This window comes from Neofelis nebulosa, chromosome 7 (genome assembly GCF_028018385.1).
Source record: "Neofelis nebulosa isolate mNeoNeb1 chromosome 7, mNeoNeb1.pri, whole genome shotgun sequence".
Lineage (NCBI taxonomy): Eukaryota > Metazoa > Chordata > Mammalia > Carnivora > Felidae > Neofelis > Neofelis nebulosa.
The window spans coordinates 84959341-84983316 of NC_080788.1; the positions used below are offsets into that span (position 1 = coordinate 84959341).

General features: G+C 37.8%; 1 protein-coding gene across 1 annotated transcript in view; it reads right to left on the reverse strand.

Annotated features, from left to right (window-relative positions):
- Window positions 1-23976, reverse strand: part of SNX6 (sorting nexin 6) — a 62006-nt gene that overhangs the window by 12285 nt on the left and 25745 nt on the right. The window contains exons 7-10 of the mRNA XM_058738791.1: window positions 18735-18830; window positions 16921-17026; window positions 7410-7485; window positions 4675-4714 (exon numbers count right to left, since the gene is read on the reverse strand). Coding sequence (XP_058594774.1) covers window positions 4675-4714; window positions 7410-7485; window positions 16921-17026; window positions 18735-18830 — 318 coding nt within the window. The remainder of the gene's footprint in view (window positions 1-4674; window positions 4715-7409; window positions 7486-16920; window positions 17027-18734; window positions 18831-23976) is intronic.

Below are 23976 nucleotides of genomic sequence, written 5' to 3' on the forward strand. Positions count from 1 at the left end.
GCAACTCTTCAGTCTGGAGAGACAGAGGATAAAGATGTATTATGTCAACCAAATACAATATAGGGACCTTGTTGGAATCTAAGTCAGATGAACTCCACTGTAAAAAGCCATTTGAGGCAACTGGGAACATGTATATAGCAAGAATTTGGTGACATCAAGGGAAATCATTGATAACTGTATTGACTATATTAAAATTCTTATCTTTTTAAAAAAATGTTTATTTATTTTGAGAATGAGATAGAGGGAGGGAACCTCAAGCAGACTCTGCACTCAGCACAGAGCCCAACAAAGGACTCGATCCCACGAACCATGAGATCATGACCTGTGCTGAAATCAGGAGTTGGAGGTTTTACTGACTGAGCCACCCAGGTGCCCCTAATTCTTATCTTTAAAAAAAAGACAGATGTGCACAAAGGGCAGAAACAGAATGAATATGGACATTTTGGGGAAAAAGCAATTTAAGCAATGTAGAAAATGTTAACATTCAGGAAATCTGGGTGACCCATGTATAGGAATTCCTTGTACTATTCTCACAATGTTTCTGTGGGTCTGAAATTCCTGTTGAAATAAAGTTACAATTTAAAAACGCTACACATCCAGGGCAACTGGGTGCTCAGTCAGTTAAGCATCCAACTTCGGCTCAGGTCATGATCTCAGTTTGTGAGTTCAAGCCCCACATCCGGCTCTGTGCTGACAGCTCAGTATGGAGCCTACTTTGAATTCTGTGTCTCCCTCTCTCTCTGTTCCTCCCCCACTCATGCTCTGTCTCTCTCTCTCTCCTTCAAAAATAAATAAAAACATTAAAAAAAATTAAAAATAAAAACCCTATACATCTAACAGAATAACTAAAAAAAGACAACAGCAAGTACTGCAAGCTGTGTAGCAACCCCAATGCTCACATTTATTCTGATGGGAATGTAAGTTGGTACAATCACTTTGGGAAACGGTTTGGCACGATCTATGAAAGCTTTTCACATGGATACCGTAAGACCCCTAATTCCCTTCCTGGTTATATATACCGAACAAGTATCTACCTGTTTTCAGCTGAAACTATCTAAGAATGGTCTTAGAAGTACTATTTGTAAAGAGCCACAAACTAGAAACGATCCAAATGCCTACCAACAGTAGGACAAATGAATACATTTAGTCATATTCTTGCCAAGGAAAGGTATATAGCAATGAATGAAGGAATGAAGGAACTATACCTACATGCAACAACATGGATGAATCGGGGCTCCTGGGTGGTTCAGTCAGCTAAGTGTTTGATTCTTCATTTTGGCTCAGATCATGATCTCATGGTTTGTGAGACTGAGCCCCCAGCCGGGCACTGTGCTGGTAGCATGGAGCCTGCTTGGGATTCTTTCTCTCTTCCTCGCTCTCTGCCCCTCCCCCCACTTGTGCACTCGTTCGCGCATACTCTCTCTCTCTCTCAGTAAATAAACTTAAAACCAAACCAAAAAACCCCCAAAAAACAAAAAATGCAGGGGTGCCTTCGTGGCTCAGTCAGTTAAGCATCCGACTCTGGATTTTGGCTCAGGTTTCTCATGGTTCATGAGTTTGAGCTCTGCATGGGACTCCATGCTGTAGTGTGGAGCCTACTTGGGATTCTCTCTCTCCCTCTCTCTGCTCCTCTCCAGCTCTCTCTTTCAAAGTAAATAAACTGAAAAGAAAAAAAAAAAAGGAAAAGTACTTCTCTCTCTTCTGAAAAAGGAAAAAAAAAAAAAACGAACACAGATGAATCTTTTGTATGTAATGCTGAGTAAATGGAACCAGACATAAAAGAATACATGGTGCATGAAGCATTCACATAAAATATGAAAATAAGATTAATCTCTGCTGTTAGAAGCTAAGATAGTGGTTTTCCTTGCAGGAGGTGGTGACTCAGAAAGCAGCTGAAGGGGGGCAGGGCATGTTTTTTTTGTTTTTTAAGTTTACTTATTTTGAGAGAGAGAATCAGCGAGTGTGCATGTGCAGAAGGGGGGAGGGGCAAAATAGAGGGGGTAGAGAGAATCCCAAGCAGGCTTAGCAATGTCATTGTGGAGCCCGATGTGGGGCTCAAACTCATGAACCGTGAGATCATGACCTGAACCAAAATCAAGAGTTGGATGCTTAACCGACTGAGCCACCCAGGTGCCCCTAAATGTTCTATTTCTTGATCTGGGTGTTCATTATATGGGTGTGTTAAATCTGTTAAATTTCACTGAGCTGTATACTTCTCATATATGCTCTTTCCTATATGTAAAATATATTTCAATAAAAAGTTAGCAAAAACCTTGAAGCTTAAGAAACATTCCCTTACAGAGAAATAAACTTATGAACCTAACAATAAATGCACAGACATAAAATATATTCAAAATTGATTTAGATAAATTTAGATAAACTGATTTAGATAAATCTAGGTAACATGTTAGATGGAAGTTGGGTGCTTTTAAATTTTTTTTTTTTTAATGTTTATTTATTTTTGAGACAGAGAGAGACAGAGCATGAATGGGGGGAGGGTCAGAGAGAGAGGGAGATACAGAATCCGAAGCAGGCTCCAGGCTCTGAGCTGTCAGCACAGAGCCCGACGCGGGGCTCGAACTCATGGACCATGAGATCATGACCTGAGCCGAAGTCGGACGCTTAACCGACTGAGCCACCCAGGTGCCCCTAAAGTTGGGTGCTTTTAAATATGGCTCTTCTCTCCTTCCACTAAGAAGGAGTAGGGGTATGTATGTATGTATTCCCTTCCCTTGATTCTGGGCCCTAACATTGCTTGATCAATACAAAAGTGATGCTGTGCCAGTTTCAAGGCCTTAATGAAATTAGCAATTTTCACTTCCCATTTTTCAGGATGCTTGCTTTCAAGCCACCATACTGTGAGGAAGCCTAAGCAGCTCCATGGAAAAGCAACATGCAAATGTTACAGCCAATAGCCCCGGCTAAAGTCTCGGTTGGTAGCCAGTATCACCCCCAGACATCTGAGTGAAAGAGCCTTCAGAGGATTCTAGCCCACAGCCTTCATATATTCCCTGTTGAGGCCCCAGACATCATGGAGTAAAGGCAAGCCACCTCTGTTCTGCCTTTTGTGAATTCGTGACCCAAAGAATTCATTAGCATAATAAAATGGCTGTCTTTTTAAGCTATTGATTTTAGGATGGTTTGTGCCACAGCAATAATAACCAGAACAACACCAAGACACCAAAAGAAATGAAGACTGTGGTGCCTATGGCAACGTGCCATCTAGATCTCCTTCATGAGAAATTGCTTGCTGCAAGGAGCATAGTTTGTTCAGAGTCCCAGCTGCAATCTCTCTAGATCAGAACAATATTCATCCCAAGGTTATGATACATCCTTCCCTCCTTGCCTCAGCTGCACCCAATGACAGAGCACAGGGGCAGTAGCACTAGCCCAGTCTTGCTTATGCAGTACTGCCTCTAATGAGCAACTTTGGCTAAGGACTCCCTTTTGATCTGGACAAAACTTTCTTAAGACTGCGCTATAGTCTCAAACTCCTCCTACCAAGTCCCTCTCCTTTCCCAGGTGTAGACCTGCACTATGGTCTGAAGTCTCTTCATGTCTATCCTGCTCCTCCCTCTTTGTTCTTCCCAATGAATCTCTTGCATGTCTAATCTCATCTTGACATTTACTTCTGCAAAAATACTAACTCATAAAGCTATTCTGTGATACTTCCCTATTCTTTTGATGTAAACACACATGAAACAACTGTATCTTCCTGGAAAACGCTCATTTGTACAAATACCAAAAGTGAAATAATGGGCTTTCGGGACCCTTCACTACAACAACATTTATGTATTTAATGATGGTTTCCTTTGTAAGAAAATAACTCCTTTTCTTTTACTTATCTTCGCTATCTATTATTCAATTGACAAAGTCACGTTGAAATCAGATTTCTACAATGGACTAGCCACTTCCAATCTCAGGTAAGTGCCATTAAACACATAATAAACATTTCATTATTCTCTGAACTTCATCAAAGTGTTTTAATATTGTATCTAAGACTAATCCCTGAAAATCAAGACTACATCAATATTAAAGCATTATTGCTATTTAACCTTTTTTGCAGTTGTGTATTTGCCTCATATTGTTAAACTCACTTTTTTTTTTAAATGTTTATTTTTAACAGAGAGAGAGCATGAGCAGGGGAGGGGCAGAGGGAGATGGGGACAGAGGATCCTAAGCGGGCTCTGTGCTGAAAGAAGCCAGCCCACTGTGGGGCTCAAACTCATGAACCCTAAGATCATGACCTAAGCTGAAGTTGGATGCTCAGTTGAGTCACCCAAGGACACAGATATAACTCACTTTTAAACCAGTGTGTCAAGGGGGATCAAAAGCAATGCAATATTGGTAAAACTGTAATAAATCTAAAACTTTCTTCTAGCATACAAAGCCCCAGAAAAACACCGTTCTTCATAAAAGTAAACCTAGTCTCTATAATGAACATGTTCTCTGATGAAGAATATGAACTTTTACAAATACCAAAAGGCCATAACAACAGCAACAAAAAAAATAAGTTTCCTGAAAAACAACTTACAATTTTCAAATCTAAGTCTGTTTCTTCATCCTTCTGAAGTAGAACTCATCTTTCTCAACAAAGTTAAACACAATCATAACAGGTTAAACAGTACTGTATGCAATGATTTAGACTCCCAAAGGTTAACTGATAGTACTTACTCTGGTTTTATCAAATAGTTCTGAAACTTTGAGGAAAAACCTGGAAGGGAAAAATATTTCATCAGAAGCCAGCTCTGAAATGATTTTCCAAGTCAAATGTTGAGAGAATATGCCCCCAAACTGTATTAATAATGAACACTGTTATCTCACTACAGTAATATTTGATGGTCTCGTTCAATGCAGACTTCCTTTAGTTCAACATCTCTGTACTTCCACCCATATAACAGATAACTTGGAAACTGTTGTTACAGAAAATCTTACCCTTTCAAAGTAACAATCTAAGCCATATATTTATTAATTTCTAACTTTTTAAACTTCAATTTTTTCCCCTAATCTCTATACCCAATGTGGGGCTTGAACTCACAACCCCTGGATCAAAAGGTGAATGCTCCACCAACTGAGCCAGCAGGCACCCCTAAGCCATACATACATTTAAACCAAAAAAAATTTTTCCTTACATTCATTAATATGCCACATAATACTAAATAAAGCCCATGATTTCAAAATTCTTATAGAAGTACAGAACAATCAGATCCAAAGAGACAAAAGGCTGATTTAAAAGAAAAACACTAAGGCTGGAACAGCTCTTGAAGTTATTTGATAGTTATGTTTTAAACACCTTCAAATAGAGCTGCTTTGTTTTAGAAAATAACAGACATGAGTAAACAATTTGTATCTCAAAATTCATGTTCACTTTTAACTAAATTGCCTATCTCTCAATGGTGATACCAACTAAAAAATATCCCAATGCACAGCTTTTTAAAAGAGTATTCTGTAAAATATGTAATTACTGGTGACGTTATAACTGGATGAAGGCAAGTACTATTGAAAGCTAAAACACTAGCGGCGCCTGGGTGGCGCAGTCGGTTAAGCGTCCGACTTCAGCCAGGTCACGATCTCGCGGTCCGTGAGTTCGAGCCCTGCGTCAGGCTCTGGGCCGACGGCTCGGAGCCTGGAGCCTGTTTCCGATTCTGTGTCTCCCTCTCTCTCTGCCCCTCCCCCGTTCATGCTCTGTCTCTCTCTGTCCCAAAAATAAATAAAAAGCGTTGAAAAAAAAAAATTTAAAAAAAAAAAAAAAAAAAAAGAAAGCTAAAACACTATTTTATGAACTTTGTTTTACTAAAAAGAACTTGCTTGACAGGTTTATGCCCAGTTACACATGGCAAGGTTGACTTTTTCTTCTTATCGAAGACTTACAAATCCTTTTTTTAAAAATTATGTTTATTCATTTTTGAGAGACAGAGAGAGACAGAGTGTGAGCAGGGGAGGGGCAGACAGAGAGGGAGACACAGAATCCAAAGCAGGCTCCAGGCTCTGGGCTGTCAGCACAGAGCCTGATGTGGGGCTAGAACCCACGAATCATGAGATCATGAACTGAAGTCAGATGCTTAACCTACTGAGCCACCCAGGCACTCCAAGACTTATGAATTCTTAGGAAAGGTAGCATGTTAATTAATGTAAGCCATATATATATATGTATAGTACCTTGCTTTGCTGAAAAACTTGGATCTTTGGATCTTACAGGTCTACTAAGACAAGATACACTAGAAAAAAGATTCAAGGATGTGGTTTAGAAAAAGGCATAAACTAGGAAAATAGTTTTGCCACTTAAGTTTGAAAAAAAAAAGTTTGGATTATTTTTCAATAAACAGTTGTGTTTAAACAATATTATAGGAACAACTAAAATTAACCATGGTTAGATTAATGTGGAAAGCTAACATAAATTAAATAAGGGACAACTGTGTAAGCAAACATTCAGAGAGTATTTCCATACTAACACATACAATAGCTACCCTCTGGTCACCCTAGGACTACCCTGAGATTCACTAAACTTAAAAACTAGAACTAGCCTCTCTAAAAAGTATAAACTGATACCATCGTATTTTACTTTAAAAGTCAATTTGGCCTCCAAAGAAATACATACATACATATATATACTGTATATTCTAATTTCAGAACGTTTATTTATAATAAACTTCATCAAAACCTAAGAACATTTTGACCTAAGTCATGTGTCTCTTCCTTACACATACACACACGTCAGCCAACTTTCATCAAATAACACTTTGTAAATGTTAAAATATACATTAAAGTCAATTTTTATTTTTCAGATTTTCTTTTTAAATGTTTATTTTTGAGAGAGAGAGAGCACGTGAACTGGGGAGGGACAGAGAGAGAGGGAGACAGAGGATCCGAAGCAGGCTATGTGCTGATAGTAGAGAGTCTGATGTGGAGCTTGAACCCACGAACCGTGAGATCATGACCTGAGCAGAAGTCGGACACTTAAACTGAGTTCCCTAGGCGCCTCTATTTTTCAGATTTAAGAAATAAGAGAGAAAGAATAGAGGAAAAAATAACATTGATCCAAGTTTATAAAAAAGTTCCTTATTACTGATGTGTTTTGATGAAGATATTCTAAATGCCTGCTGGGTCAGGCATTCTACGTGCCCAGGCTGCTAGCAAAATTTTTCTGTTTTATTTAATGTTTTAAAACTTTTTTTTTTTAATGTTTATTTTTGAGAGAGAGACAGAGTGTGAGCAAGGGAGGAGCAGAGAGAGAGGGAGACATAGAATCCAAAGCAGGCTCCAGACTCTGAGCTGTCAGCACAGAGCCCAATGCAGGGCTCGAATTCACAAACCATGAGATCATGACCTGAGCCAAAGTCAGACGCCTAACCAACTAAGCCACCCAGGCGCCCTGTGTTTTATTTAATGTTTTAAATCAGAATCCTTACTTGCATATATCTGTAGAATCCTGAGTTCCTAAAGCATATAGCGAAGAACCAATCCTATTGTAATCATCTGCAGCACCTATGGAAAAGATTGTTAGAATTTCATATATTTGTTCATTGATTCAAAAATACTTATTGAGCATTCACCCGCTAAACAAATGTGTATACAGTATGAGATATTCCAAGTCTGGTGAAGGAAATGACAATAACTATAATATAATTTGATGGAATATTATATCAGAATATTCTATCAGAAGTAGGTAAAAACTACTTTGGGAGCAGGGGAAACCTGAGTAAGTTAGGGAAGGATTTATAATTTTTTTTTTTTTTCAACGTTTTTAATTTATTTTTGGGACAGAGAGAGACAGAGCATGAACGGGGGAGGGGCAGAGAGAGAGGGAGACACAGAATCAGAAACAGGCTCCAGGCTCCGAGCCATCAGCCCAGAGCCTGACGCGGGGCTCGAACTCACGGACCGCGAGATCGTGACCTGGCTGAAGTCGGACGCTTAACCGACTGCGCCACCCAGGCGCCCCATTTAGGGAAGGATTTATAGACACTACCGAGTGAGTCAGAACTTGCAGGATAAGAAAAATCTTTACCAGACAAAAGAGGGGAGAGCATTCTGGATAAAGGGCAGCGCATGGATACAGGCTAGTAAGACATAAAAGAACACAGTATATTCAGACAGCCTTCTAGAAAGAAGGCACTACAAGGATACAGGGGGGAGTGGAAGGAGTTGAGGATGGAAAAATAAATTAGAGGTATCTTGGAGGGAAAATGGGTTTTGGGATGCCATGATAAAGTTTGGATTTGATCTTATAAGAATGGGTGTTATTAAACATTTATAAATAACAGTAGTGGTAAAATCAACCACTGCCTGGAATAAAGACTAGAAGTGGAGAGACACAGAAGGCAGAGCAACCAACTAGGACATTTTTGGGTCCAATACTGATTGTTAGGATCAAAGTAGCAAAAATACTGACAGCAGAGAGGAACAACAAGGCTGGAAGATATTGAGGAAACCTAATAGGTAGGATTTACAATTAGGAAATCCTAATAGGTAGGATTACAAACAGGTGACCTGAGGTAGGAAGAAAAATTATGGAGCTTGGGAAGCTAGATGAATGGTGGTAGCACCATTACCCTTAGGTGCTAGGAAGCAAAGTATTCAACTTTAGCACAATACTCTTCCTATTCCTAGCACTCACCCCCAGGACAACTTGTTGAAAAAAAATTACTTGTTTCAGAAAAAGGATAGTATAGTGCAATGGTTAAGCTCATGGTCCTGGAACCAAACTCCTTAGAGTCTAATCCCAATTTACCAGCTATATGACCTTGAGTTTATCACTTAACTTGTGAATGCCTTGCTTTCTTCATCTGGAAATGGGGATAATAATGGTACCAGTCTTATAAAATTACTTGGATTAAGTGAGTTAATCAATGTTACTATATATCTGGCACACAGTGAATATAGTACTATATAAATGTTTGCGATTATTAATGAAATCCAAGACGTGTACTTTGCATGGAAATTTCCACTTATCCTCAGTAGTATGTTTATAAGGTTTTAGTGTGTTTATTCTTTAACAAAACCGTAATCCTTACATTATACTTTATATGTTGTACAAAGTTACATTCAACAGATAAGGCTGAAATTTGGTGACTATTTACTTACTGTTATTCAGAAACAGATCTATTCTGGTATCTTTCATAAAGATACTTTGAATACAAATTTTGGACTCTGAATAGGAACTTCTATATGCGAGACTTTTCACTATTAACCTAAAATTTTAAGTTAAAAAATCACATAAAGGTTGGTTTATCAAGGCAGGTATCAAAAATGATTTGTGTCCAGTATCACATACAGTAATATTTTATACTTAAAATGACCCTGAAATTATTTATTATTTTTAATATTTAATTTTGAGAGAGAGAGAACGAGCAGGGGAGGGGCAGAGAGTGAGAGGGAGACACAGAATCCAAAGCAGGCTCCAGGCTCTGAGCTGTTAGCACAGAGCCTGACACGGGTCTCGAACCGTGAGATCATGACCTGAGCCAAAGTCGGAGGCTTAACCGACTGAGCCACCGAGGTGCCCCTGAGATTTCTTTTCTTTTTTTTTTTTTTTCACATTTATTTATTTTTGAGAGACAGAGAGAGACAGAGCACAAGTGGGGGAGGGGCATAGAGAGAAGGAGACACAGAATCCGAAGCAGGCTCCAGGCTCTGAACTGACAGCACAGAGCCCACACGTGGGGCTCGAACTCACAAACCATGAGATCATGACCTGAGCCGAAGTCGGACACTTAACCAACTGAGCCACCCAGGCGCCCCCGAGATTATTTTTTAGAGCAAGAAATTCCTGTCTCCTAGTATCTGGCTCTGAGAACACTACCCTTTTCGGCTATTACATCATTATACGATCACAGAAAATAAGCAAACTGCCTTGATTTTATATACATCACAGTGAGGCTGAAAAGCTTAGTTTTTCATAGTCCAGGCTAGTTAAGTTCATGTGTTGTGAAAAAATTTTTACTCTATAATTTTATAATTATGTAATAATTATAATTTTGTAAAATAGATTCACCATCATCTCTTCTACAAGTACTGTTCCATTTGGCCAAATACAATAAATAAGAATTATGTTATCTTAACAGATGACTCTCTACCTTTATAGTTCTTTATGTTTCCATAGCACAAATATATACCTCTATTAAAGGACTGATTACAATACACTGTAATTTTCTGCTTTTCAGATTTCTGCAAAATTTCTGCAAAATTATTAATTCCTGAAGGGCAAAGACTGTATTTTCTTCATCTTGAAATTACCAATGCCTAACATTATGGTTGGCAAACAGGCCAATGTTTATAAACTATTTTATTTTTTACTTAATTTTACCTATTCTATCCTATCCTATCCAGGTTCCTCGCCCAACATGGGGCTTGAACTCATTATCCTGAGATTAAGAGTCATAGACTCAGGGGTGCCTGGGTGGCTCAGTCAACTGAGTATCACACTCTTGATTTCGGCTCAGGTATGGAGTCTGCTTAGAATTCATTCTCTCTCTTAAAAAAACAACAAAAAAAGAGTCATATGCTCTACTGACAGCCAGCAAGGTGCCCCTGAGCTAAATAACTTTAAAACAATTTTTAAAGTATAGTAGGATTCTATTTTATTTTAATTTTTTAAAGGATTTTATTTTTAAGTAATCTCTTCATTCAATGTGGGGCTCAAACCTACAACCCTGAGATCAAGAGTCACATATTCTACTGACTGAGCCAGCCAAGCACCTCTAATAGGATTCCATTTTAAATAATCGAAAATAAACTTAAGGATACTCCTAATTATTACAACTAACACTAGTATATATACCATTTCATATTTACAAAGTTTTTCTTTCTCGAGGGGGTACAGGCGAGGCCTGTGGGCTCCAGCCTGGTCCAGTTGGTGGAGTATGGGGTTCCCCAGGAAAGCAAACAGGGTACTGCTGGAGCCCCACAGGGTGCACTATGTGACTCTGGGTGTGTAGAGGGAGTAAGTACAGGTCTTGATGGAGGGACAGGGAGAGGACAGACTAGGACAAAGTTTCTCTTAACAGAGGAGTAAAACGTGTGAGATAATTCATCTTAATGTCATTTTATAAACAAGGGAACCAGTATAATACCAATTAATTATGTGACTTGCCCAATGCCCTAGAGCAAATTGGTAATAAATCTAGGAAGGAATTCAAGCTTCCCACACTTTATAGTTCTTAAGTACTGAACAAGCAAATATAAATAACTACTTCCTTAGAAGAAATCTATAAGTAACAAAAATAGAATAAAATATAAAAATAACTCTTAACCTTCTCCAAAGAATGACACAAGAATAGAAGGTATCAAGCCAGAGACTTTATTTCCTTTCTGTTACAGCATGTAACAGTACTTCAAAACAGAGGTTCTTATTTCTAGGTACCAGCTGAACTGTCTCTATAACAGAGGTTCTCAAACTTTTTGGTCTAAGGACTCCTTTACACTCTTAGAAATTATTGAGGATCCTAAATAATTGTGTTTATGGGGGTTATGTCTATCAATATGTACTGTATGTTTTTTAAGTAAAGCAAAATGATTAAAAGTATTAAAATCATAGTTAACATAAGTAATATTTCAAATGAAAAATAACTATATGTATTTTTAAATTAGTGAGCAGAGTGACACTATTACATTTTTGCAAATTTTGTGTCTTTATCTTAATAGAAGACAGCTGCATTCTCTTACCTGCTTCTGCATTCAATCGTAGTATTATAATACACTGCTTTTGTTCAAATATGTGGAGAAAATGCAGTCTCAAACAGATATGTAGCTATATTTTCAGATAATTGTGGATATTCTTTAAAAAAAAATTTTTTTTCAATGGTTATATTTATTTTTGAGAGAGAGACAGACAAACAGTATAGCAGCGGAGGTACAGAGAGAGAGGGAGACACAGAATCCAAAGCAGGCTCCAGGCTCTGAGCTGTCAGCACAGAGCCCGACGCGGGGCTCGAACTCGTCAACTGCGAGATCATGACCTGAGCCGAAGTCGGACACCCAACCGACTGAGCCACCCAGGCGCCCCGTGGATATTCTTCTTTGATACCACCCCAAAACTCAACAAGTAGTAGTTTCTTTAAGAGTTAGTTGTAATGACATGGATGGAACTGGAGAGTGATATGCTAAGTGAAATAAGTCATACAGAGAAAGACGATACCATACACTTTCACTCTTATGTGGATCCTGAGAAACCTAACAGAAGACCATGGGGGAGGGGAAGAGGAAAAAAAAAGTTACAGAGAGGGAAGGAGGCAAACCATGAGAGATTCTTAAAAACTGAGAATAAACTGAGGGTTGATGGGGGGGTGGGAGGGAGGGGAAAGAGAGTGATGGGCATTGAGGAGGGCACCTGTTGGGATGAGCACTGGGTGTTGTATAGAAACCAATTTGACAATAAATTTCATATTAAAAAAAAATAGTTGCAGTGGGGAATCTAAAATCATATCAATAAACTTTCTAAGCTCTATTACATTAAACTCCATTGGTATAAATAAGTGATATTAATCCCAAGATCATAAAGTTGGTTTAACATTTGAAAATCAATCAATACATAATAGGCTAAAAGGAAAAAACGGGATTATCTGAACACTGCAGCTGCAAAAAGAGCCTATGAAAAGAATCCAACGCTCATTACTGATTTAAAAAAACACAACCTCTCAGATAAATTTATAAGACAATTTTTTCACCCTGATAAAAAGCATCTAGGAAAAACCTACACCAAACACCATAATTAATGGTTTAAAAATGAATGCCTTCCCCATAAGCTAAGGAACAAGGCAAAGATGCCTATTCTCACCACTTCCATCCACACTGCACTGGAGCTATAGGTATAGCTTCAGTACAACGGGGCAAAGACAAGAAATAAATGGAATCTAAATTGGAAACAAGTGTAATTGTTTTTATTAGCAGATGATCATCTATGTAGAAAATCATAAGGAATCTACGAAATAGTTACTGGAACTAATAAGTGAGTTTATTTAGTAATATTGCAAGATACAAGATCAATACAGAAAATACACTGTATTTCTATATATTAGCAAAGAACTAGAAACTGAAATGTAAAAAACACATCATTTATGATAGCATCAAAAAATAATTAGGAATCAATTCAACTAAAGGTGTATAAGATCCTCGGACTTCAAGCTGTATTACAAAGCTGTAATCATCAAGATAGTATGGTATTGGCACAAAAACAGACACTCAGATCAACGGAACAGAACAGAGAACCCAGAATGGACCCACAAACATATGGCCAACTAATCTTTGACAAAGCAGGAAAGTATATCTGATGGAATAAAGACAGTCTCTTCAGCAAGTGATGCTGGGAAAACTGGACAGTAACATGCAGAAAAATGAACCTGGACCACTTTCTTATACCATACACAAAAATAAACTCAAAATGGATGAAAGACCTAAATGTAAGACAAGCCATCAACATCCTCGAGGAGAAAGCAGGCAATAACCTCTTTGATCTTGGCTGCAGCAACCTCTTACTCAACGCATCTCCAGGGGCAAGGGAAACAAAAGCAAAAATGAACTATTGGGACCTCAACAAAATAAAAAGCTTCTGCACAGCAAAGGAAACAATCAGCAAAACTAAAAGGCAACCGACAGAATGGGAGAAGATATTTGCAAACGACATATCAGATAAAGGGTTAGTATCCAAAATCTACAAAGAACTTATCAAACTCAACACCCAGAAAACAAATAATCCAGTGAAAAAATGGGTAAAGACATGAATAGACACTTCTCCAAAGAAGACATCCAGATAGCCAACCGACACATGAAAACATGTTCAACATCACTCATCATCAGGGAAATACAAATTAAAACCACAATGAGATACCACCTCACACCAGTCAAGAATGGCTAAGATGAACAACTCAGGCAACAACAGATGTTGGCCAGGACGCGGAGAAAGAGGATCTCTTTTGCACTGCTGGTGGGAATGCAAACTGGTGCAGCCACTCTGGAAAACAGCATGGAGGTTCCTCAAAAAATTAAAAATAGAACTATCCTATGACCCAGCAATTGCACTACTAAGTATTTATCCAAGGGATACAGGTATGCTGCTTCAAAGAGGCACATGCACCCCAATGTTTATAGCAGCACTATCAACAATAGCCAAAGTATGGAAAGAGCCCAAATGTCCATCAATGGATGAATGAAGAAGATGTGGTATATATACACAATGGAGTATTACTTGGCAATCAAAAAGAATTAAATCTTGTCATTTGCAACTATGTGGATGGAACTAGATGGTATTAAAGCAAAATTAGTCAGAGAAAGACAAATACCATATGACTTCACTCATATGAGGACTTTAAGACAGAACCGATGAACACAAGGGAAGGGAAGCAAAAATAAAATAAAAACAGGGAGGGGGACAAAACATGAGAGACTCTTAAATATGGAGAACAAACAGAAGGTAACTGAAGGGAGGGGGGATGGGCTAAATGGGTAAGGGGCATTAAGGAATCTACTCCTGAAATCGTTGTTGCACTATATGCTAACTAACTTGGATATAAATTTTAAAAAATAAAAAATTAAATTAAAAAAAAACAACAACGGTGTATAACACCTGTACAATATAAGTTAAAAAACACTGCTGAGAGAATTATAAGGAAGACCAAACTAAATGGAGAGATATACTATATTTACGTATCAGAAGAGTCAATATGGTTAAGATGTCAATCTTCCCCAAACTGACCTACAGATTCTACACAACCCCAAAATCCCAGACAGCATTTGTGTAGAAAGTGACAAGCTAATTCTAAAATCGATATGAATTGAAATAAGTCAATCAGAAGAAGACAAATCCCATTTGATTTCACTCATATGTGGAATTTAAGAAACAAAACAGATGAACATATGGGAAAGGAAGGGGAAGAGAAGAGAGGGAAACAAACCACAAGAGACTCTTAACAATAGAGAACAAACGATAGAGAGTAGACAGAGGGAGGTGGGTAAGACATGGGCTAGATGGGTGATGGAAATTAAGGAGGGCACTTGTGATAAGCACGGAGTATTGTAAGTAATGAATCACTAAATTCTACTCCTGAAACCAATGTTGCACTGTATGTTAACTAAATAAAATTTAAATAAAAAAATAAAATCCATATGAAAATGTAAAGAACCTAGAGGGGCCAAAACAACTTTGGTAAAGAAGAAAAAAGCTAGGAGATTTATGTAAGAAGGGATGTTCAACATCATTAGTCATTAGGGAAATGCAAATTAAAAATTAAAACTACACAGAGACATTACTGACTTATGAGAATGGCTGAAATGAGAAAGAATGAGTAAAGAATGAGTATCCTTGTTGGAAAAGATGTGGAGCAACTGGAACACTCATGTACAGCTCGTAGGAATATAAAATGGTACAATCATTTTGGGAAAAAAGTGGCAGTTTTTTCCAAAGTTTTTAAAAAGTTAATTATATACACTTACCACATGACCTGGTTACTCTTTCAGGTATTACCCAAGAGCAACGGAAGCACATGTCCATACAAAGACTTACATATAGATGGTTCACATCAGATTTATAACAGCCAAAAGCTAACAACAACCCAAATGTCCACCAATAGCTGAATGGATGAACAACTGTGATATATCCATACAATAGAATAATACTCAGCAATAAAAAGGAATAACCTCTCAATACACACAACATGAATGAATCTCAAAATAATTTTGTTGAATTTCAAAGCCAAATAATAAAGAGTACATATAATATGATTCCATTTATATAAAATTCTAGAAAATGCAAACTAATCTACAGAGACAAAAAGCAGATCGGTGGTTACCTGGGGACAGGGTGAGAAGGAGGAATTACAAAGGGCTATAAGGAAACTTGTGGAGGTGATAGATATATTAATTATCTTGGCTGTAGTGATGATTTTACACATATGTCAAAACTTATCAAATTGTATACTCTGAATACTGCAGCTTACTGATATCAATTTTTACCTCAATAAAGATGTTAAAAAACCCCATTAGCCTATCTTGAACTTTGAATGAATCTTTTACATACGTGATTTTGTAACATCATGTATTTGATCATTTAGAAAATATCGGTTCAATGAATGATGCAGACCTTCTAAATGTTGACACACTTCAGTATACATAAACAGTATCAAAAATTCACATATTCCCATCAATCTCCTCCCTCAGACCAGTCTTTAATTATTGGGAACCAAGCTCATGGGGATGGATACAAGTTTTCCAAAATTCTACTTATTGCTGGAAAGCTTGACTTTTATCATTGTCAACAAGTACTGTCAGTTGTTTTCCTTAAAATGACAGGGTCACTTAATTTTTAAGGAAATGTCTACCAAATACTCAACTATGAATAATCATCATTTGTCCGTTGTTCTCTCAAGTAAAAATGGGGTTTTATGAAAAAAGCAACTAGTTTAGTTGCAACTCAATCACTAAAATGCTTTTCTAGAGAGAACCATCATATGTAATCAAAGTGCTTCACACATACCTCCCATCATTCAGATATTAAAAAATGTGAATCCAAGGGAAGTGATTTATTAATTAATAATTTTTACTCCTTCATCAAGGATATCCTTAATTGAAAAATCTGTTCTAACTGCAAATGCACTGTAGAAAGAATACAGTGACTATTAGCATAATTTGGTGCTACTGCCCTGGTCTGTGCTAAGGCATCAGTAATTTTATCCACCATGGCTTTTGCATTATCAGTGTAAATATCAACATGGTGAAAAATACAAAAAGCATCATGGATTATTATGAAGATAGTTTTTACCTCACAGACTTGCTAAAAATAAAAAGAGCCCTAGGGTCAAGGCTTCACAGACCAAAGTTTGAGAACCACTGTTCTATATCAAGACTTTTACAAACTGTAAATAACATAAAAACTTTATAATTATTCCATTAAAAAAAGGTAAGCTTTAGCCACAGAGAAAAAAACCTTACTTTTGTGGGATCTTGTCATCCTATCAGATTTAGCAGATGCATCCTTAACTCGGTTATGATATTCTAAAAGAAATGTTCGTTCATGCTCAAAGAAATCATCTACGTCCTATGGGATCAAAAGAAAATATAATTTTTTCACTTATTTGCTTTAGTGTAATACATAAATCACTTTACCATTATAATACAAAAAACCAGTAAAACAGCACAGCTATCCTCTAATAATCAGATGTTCTACTGATTTCATCAGTAACTTCAGAGCCCCACAGCAGGCTCTCTTCTGTCAGCTCAGAGGCTGCTTTGGATCCTCGGTCCCCGCCTCCCTCTGTCCCTCCTTTGCTCATTCTCTCTCTCTCAAAATAAATAAATAAACTTAAAAAAATTAAAAAATAAAAAATAAAAATACTTTCCTTTCTAAAATAGCAGTGAGTTTTTGAAAAAGCAGCAGTTGAAATGATATAAGACCCACATCAACAGAACACAAGAAGAATCAGTGCTGACAAAATGTCCTTTAAAATTTGTAATACATATGTACCACTTTCTTTGACTATTAAAATGGGATAAACCATCCAACTTGTAGGACTGAAGATTAAATAAAGTATGTGCTACCAAATACCACACTGTAAATGTTCAAAAAATATTAGTTACTACTAATCATACTCAATACAGAGCATTAAATGGAAGGAAGCAGGGTTCTTATTAGAAAGTAGCCACGGCATATGCAATGTCAACATACCAAGTGACCCATCTCTGAAAACCAAAGTATAAATCAAATGAATAGTACTTTCCACCTAAGTTTTACTGTAGATGTATCTATAAAAACAGGTAATGATGACAAAGCTGCATCATTTATCTCTTTCTTAGTGTTTGTTTCATAATGTAATACTTAGGTGTTATTTATTTATATATTTAAAAATTTTTTAATCTTTATTTATTTTTTAAAATGTATTTTATTTTATTTTTGAGAGAAAGAGAGCACTAATGGGGAAAGGGCAGAGACAGAGGAAGATACAGAATCTGAAGCAGGCTCCAGGCTCCAAGCTGTCAGCACAGAGCCCGATGTCAGGCTTGAACTCACAAACTGTGAGATCGTGACCTGAGCCGAAGTCGGATGCTTAATCAACTGAGCCACCCAGGTGCCCCTAAATTTTATTTTTATTTATTTATTTAAGTAAGCTCTATGCCCAATGTGGAGCTTGAATTCATGACCCCGAGATCAAGAGCCTCATGCTCTACCTGAGCCAGGCACCCCAAGACAAGACTAAAACCTCAAAGAAGCTCTTCTAACTCCAGATCTGAACCCAAGTCTGCCCCTAACATTTGTAAGACCAAGGGCAAATGTACAAATGGAGCCCCACTTCGTGCCCCACCCTGCAGCTCTGTAAGGCACCTAAAGAAACCTCAGATGTATGTAACAGGACACTCCATTCTGCACACTGACCTCCCCTGTGCCTTCCCTTTCCCCAGCTGACCCATGGTCACCCTTGATTACCCACAGAAGAGGAAGACTTGGCTTCAGATTTGGGCAAAGAAATACAGGGTTCCAGATACTTCAAGCATGGTCTAGTTTGGAAGGGAAGGGGTATGTGCTCCAGGTGGGCAAATCCCCTTGGACTGCAGAACTCTCGCCCATTGGGAGAAGGAAGGGCTCTAAAGAGTGGATTCCAGGGCAGGGGGCCCAGTTTCTCAGGCCTAAACATTCTACTATTCAAACTTCTCTTTTACCTCCAATGGTCACCTGCACATCTGAAATCTCTATCTTCTTAAAATAAGTGGATTCTTAAACCAATACCTCTGTTAATCAAATAAAATCTTACCTTTACTCCTGAAACAATTACTCCATCTGCTGATTTAACCATGTTTTTAAAGAAATCTTCAAGTTTTTCTTTTTTATTTTTTCCTCTCACACTCAGCTGAAAGAAAGGTAAACTTAAGTTGGCAATTTTTTTCTTTTTTAGATTACATATGGAAAGTAATGCCTCCTTCATTATTATTCACCACTTGCTGCACCAGGGTGTCCCATAAAGGAATAGCCCATCTAATTTCCTTATCTACTACCATGGTTTCAATGCTCACCATTATATAAATGACTCACAAATCATGATCACTACCACTAAGCTCTTTCCTGAACCTTAGATTCTATTTCCATTTGCCTAGATCATATCCTTATAAATGGAAATTCTGCTAACCTCACATTAGACTAAAGCAGTATTCATTATAATCTAATCTCCAAAACTTTCCTTTTCTTGGTTCTCCCTATTCATGGTCCCTCCTTCATGGTCCCTCCATCCAACCAATCTCTCAGATTCCCACATGTTCCCTAAAACCCCATACCACTCATTAAAAATCTTGAAATAATCTACAACTTCTTTTTGTCTCTCAAAGCTCAAATTCTACCATCAAATGTCTGAAATTTGTCCCTTTCCTTTCTCACTGTCCTAGTAAAAATCCTCATTATTTCTTGCTTAACTACCACATTGGACTACTAGTTAACATCTCTCATTTCCTCAATCCAATCCATTCTGATGAGGACTTCCAAAATTAAATTTTGAGCATCTCCTCCCTACTCAATAACTTTATAGAGTTTCACAATGTTCAGAGAATAAAAGCCAATCCCCTAGGCATGGTATTCAAGACTTTCAACAATCTGGTTCAATTTACCTTTGTACTCACCGCCAAACCCCCACAGAACCTTATGTTCCAAATAGTTCTCAAAAGAAGCTCTAAATGCTTAGGTTCCCCTGTTCCTGAAATAGTGTCTCTCTTCCCACCAAAAATTCTATTCAGACTTCATTAAACATCGAAATTAAAACACATTCTCTTCATGAAACCTTTCTAAACTGCTGTATCTTTAGGCCTCTGAATGCACTCTGGGTGTTTTTCAAAACTGTGTTCTTATATTAACTAATTCACTTATTTAAAAACTATTGACAAATGTGACAAATGTATATTACAATCACGCACTGTGCTAGGTGTTCAGAAAATAAGGATGATTAAGAGGTGGTCCATACTCTATAAGAGTAATTTATGGTGCAGAGGAGAATCCAGAGAAACATATGATTAAACATAGGGTGAGCAGTACAATGTTAGAGGAATCCATACGGCACTTCGAGAACACCAAGGGAACTTAATACAGACTTAGAAAATGAGAAAGATAAGACTGGAGGTTGAAAGACCAGTCAGAGGCTGTTTCAATAACCCAATCAAGGGTTATAAAAGTCAGAACTAATCTTTAGGTCTGGTGATAGAAGGAAGTAGACACATTCCTAATATAGTAAGAGAGTAGAACAGACAGGATTTGGTGTTTCCTAATAGGAATAGGGAGCAGGGGGATGCCTGAGTGGCTCAGTGAGTTAACTGTCCAACTCTTGATCTCAGCTCAGGTCTTGATTTCGGGGTCTGAGTTCAGGCCTCAGCATGGAGCCTACTTAAAAAAAAAAAAAAGGAATAGGGAGTAAAGTCATGAGTAATTTTTAGGTCTTAAGAAATTGGAAGGTGCTGGTATCTTCTTTGAGACAGAGAACATAAAAGAAGGCCTGCATTTAAAGAAGAGTTCAAACAAGTGATACAGATTTATAAGTTAATAGATATAAAAGTACCTGCAGCCATAGGAGTCAATGAGATCACTTCAGGAGAATTTAGAGTTAGAAGTCTAAAGGAACTTCTAAATTTCTGGAGAAATCAGTGAGGAACCTTGGAAGGATCCTATTTAAATGAATGGATATATGGAGGTAAAAGCTCACAAAGGACACTAAGAAGGAGCCACAGAGTTAAGAAGGAAACTCAGAACAGATCCCAAAGATCCAGAAGTACATGGGATCCAGGATAGCTAGAAAGATACCTTTGTCAAAGTGGAAAGGCACAATGTAATATACTATATTAGTAGAATAAAGGACAAAACCACATTATCATCTCAATAGCTATACTTTTTCATGATAAAAACACTCAACAAACTAGGATTAGAAGGGAACTTCTTCAACTTGATCAAGAGCATCAATGAAAACCCCACAGTTAACATCACACTTAATAGTGAAATAGTGAATGCTTTCCTCCCAAGATCATAGACAAAACAAGGATGTCTGCTCTTGTCATTTCTATTTTACATTGTACTGGAGATTCTAGCCAGGGAAGTTAGGCAAGCAAAAGAAATTAAAAGCTGTCCAGATTGGAAAGGAAGAAAAAAAAAAAAAAGCTAATATATGCATGTGGCTGCCAAGGCAGATGAGGGTTGTGGGAGACACGTGGAGTTGTGGGATTTGATCTCTGATTGGCTTGTATTTCCTAGTGAACAAGGTCATTTTACATCAAGGAGGAACTGCTGCAAGTTGAAATTAGCTTTTATGGAAAATGGGAGAGAGCTGTTTGAAGTCATATATAACCTTGTTATAAATGATGGAGCAGGCAATCTAGGCTACATGAGAACAAAGTAAAGACAAAAGGGCTGCTAACAGGGTCAAAATGCAGAAGAGATCAAGGTCTAGATGTACCAGAGTCAAAGAACAATCAAAATATGAATAGGGAAAAACAGAGCTGTCTATGTTTGGAGTCTATTAATACTAGGGCTTAAGAACTCAGATATGAGGCAGGGTCCTGGGTATGTCCACTGATAAGGCAGCAAGAACTGAATGGACATTAGGGTGTTGAAGAGGTTATATATTTACTCTACTCTTAAGTAGACTCAGACTATACCTAGTAGAAACAGAGAAGATATACAACTACTTAAGTAAGGCACTGAACATTAAAGGCAATCATTCCTTACAACAGCAACTATTTCTCAAACAACTCAATGCTAGAATAAGCTTTTCTAGGCCTCTCAGCTGCCTGATGGCCTCTTTAGACTTTAAGACACCCTAGCTCTACTTCAGCAACTTATCAGTCCCATGGCTCTCTGAAACTTAGAAAACAAAACAGCACATGCAGATTGCTTTTCCTGCCCCACTGAAGTATGTAAAGATCCATGAAACAGCATTAGAACATTGAGAAAAACCTCTTAGTTATGGGCCTATAATCTCCTTCTTTTTAAAAAACTTTTTTTGTATTAGTTTATATTTCAAGAGAGACGGAATGAGAGAGCAGGGGAGGGGCACAGAGAGTGGGAGAGAGAATCACAAACAGGCTCCACGCTGTCAGCACAGAGCCTCATGCGCGGCTAGAACCCACCAACCATAAGATCATGACCTGAGCTGAAACTGAGTCAAATGCTTAACCAACTGAGCCACCCAGGCACACCTTTTCTTCTTCTTCTTCTTCTTTTTTTTAATTTTTAACATTTATTTATTTTTAAGAGACAGAGAAAGATAGAGTGTGAGTGGGGAAGGAGCAGAGAGAGAAGGAGACACAGAATCTGAAGCAGGCTTCAGGCTCTGAGCTGTCAGCACAGAGCCCGACACGAGGCTCAAACTCACGGACTGTGAGATCATGACCTGAGCTGAAGTCACACACCCAACCGACTGAGTCACTCAGGTGTCCCTTCTTTTTTTTTAATGTTTGTTTATTTTTGAGAGAGGGAGGGAGCACAAGCGGAGGAGGGGCAGAGATGGGGACAGAGGATCTGAAGCAGGCTCTGCACTGATAGAGAACCCAATCCTGGGCTCAAACTCATAAACTGTGAGATCATGACCTGATCTTACTTAACTGACTGAGCCACCCAGGTGCCCTGGGGCCTATAATCTTCTATAACCTGTTAATATACTTGCTATTAATTAATGATTAAAAAATATTTGCAAACCACTTTCCTGTCTTTTTAGAGTTTCTCCGAAATACCATGTGCTGGTATTAAAAGGGTTATTATATGGGGCGCCTGGGTGGCTCAGTCGGTTGAGCGTCCGACTTCAGCTCAGGTCACGATCTTGCGGTCCGTGAGTTCGAGCCCCGCGTCGGGCTCTGGGCTGATGGCTCAGAGCCTGGAGCCTGCTTCCGATTCTGTGTCTCCCTCTCTCTCGGCCCCTCCCCCGTTCATGCTGTGTCTCTCTCTGTCTCAAAAATAAATAAACGTTAAAAAAAAAAATTTTAAAAGGGTTATTATAATGTATGACATCATTATCTCTATTAAGCATATATTAGTGGGAGGAAGAAAAAGAAATCTATATTGAAGGGAGAAAATTTATGAAACCTTAATTTTTTTCCAAAGCTATTTATAAATCTGATCTAAACAATCAATAATCCATTTGACAAAATACAGCATCCATTCTTAATAAAAACCCTCAACAATGTAGGGATAGATGGAATATATCTCAACATCATAACCATATATGAAAGACCCATAGTTAATATCCTCCTCAATGGGGGAAAGCTGAAAGCCTTTCCTTTATAGTCAGGAACAAGACAAGGATACCCATTCTCATCATTACTATTTAACACATTATTGGAAATCTTAATCTCCGCAGTCAGACAACAAAAAGAAAAGGCACCCAAATCAGCAAGGAGGAAGTCAAACTTTCACATGATACTCTATGTAGAAAATCTGAAAGACTCCACCAAAAAATTGCTAGAACTAATACATGAATTCAGCAAAGTCACAAGACATAAAATCAACATGCAGAAATCTGTTGCATTTTTATACATTGATAACGAAGCAGCAGAAAAAGAAATCAAGGAATTGATTCCATTTGGAACTGCACCAAAAACATACCTAGGAAAATAAACCTAACTAAAGAGGTAAAAGATCTGTACTCTGAAAACTATAAAACACTTATGACAGAAATTGAAGAGGACACTAACAAATGGAAGAGCATTCCATGCTCATGGATTGGAAGAACAAACGTTAAAATGTCAATACTACCCAAAGCAATCCACACATTTAATGCAATCCCTATCAAAATACCACCAGCATTTTTCGCAGAGCTAGAACAAACAATCCTAAAATCTGTATGGGACCACAAAAGACCCTGATAGCCAAAGCAATCCAAAAAAGAAAAACAAAACTGGAGGCATCACGATTCCAGATTTCAAACTATATTACAAAACTGTAGTCATCAAGATAGTATGGTACTGGCACAGAAACAGATCCATAGATCAGTGGAACAGAACAGAAAACCCAGAAATGGACCCACAACTATA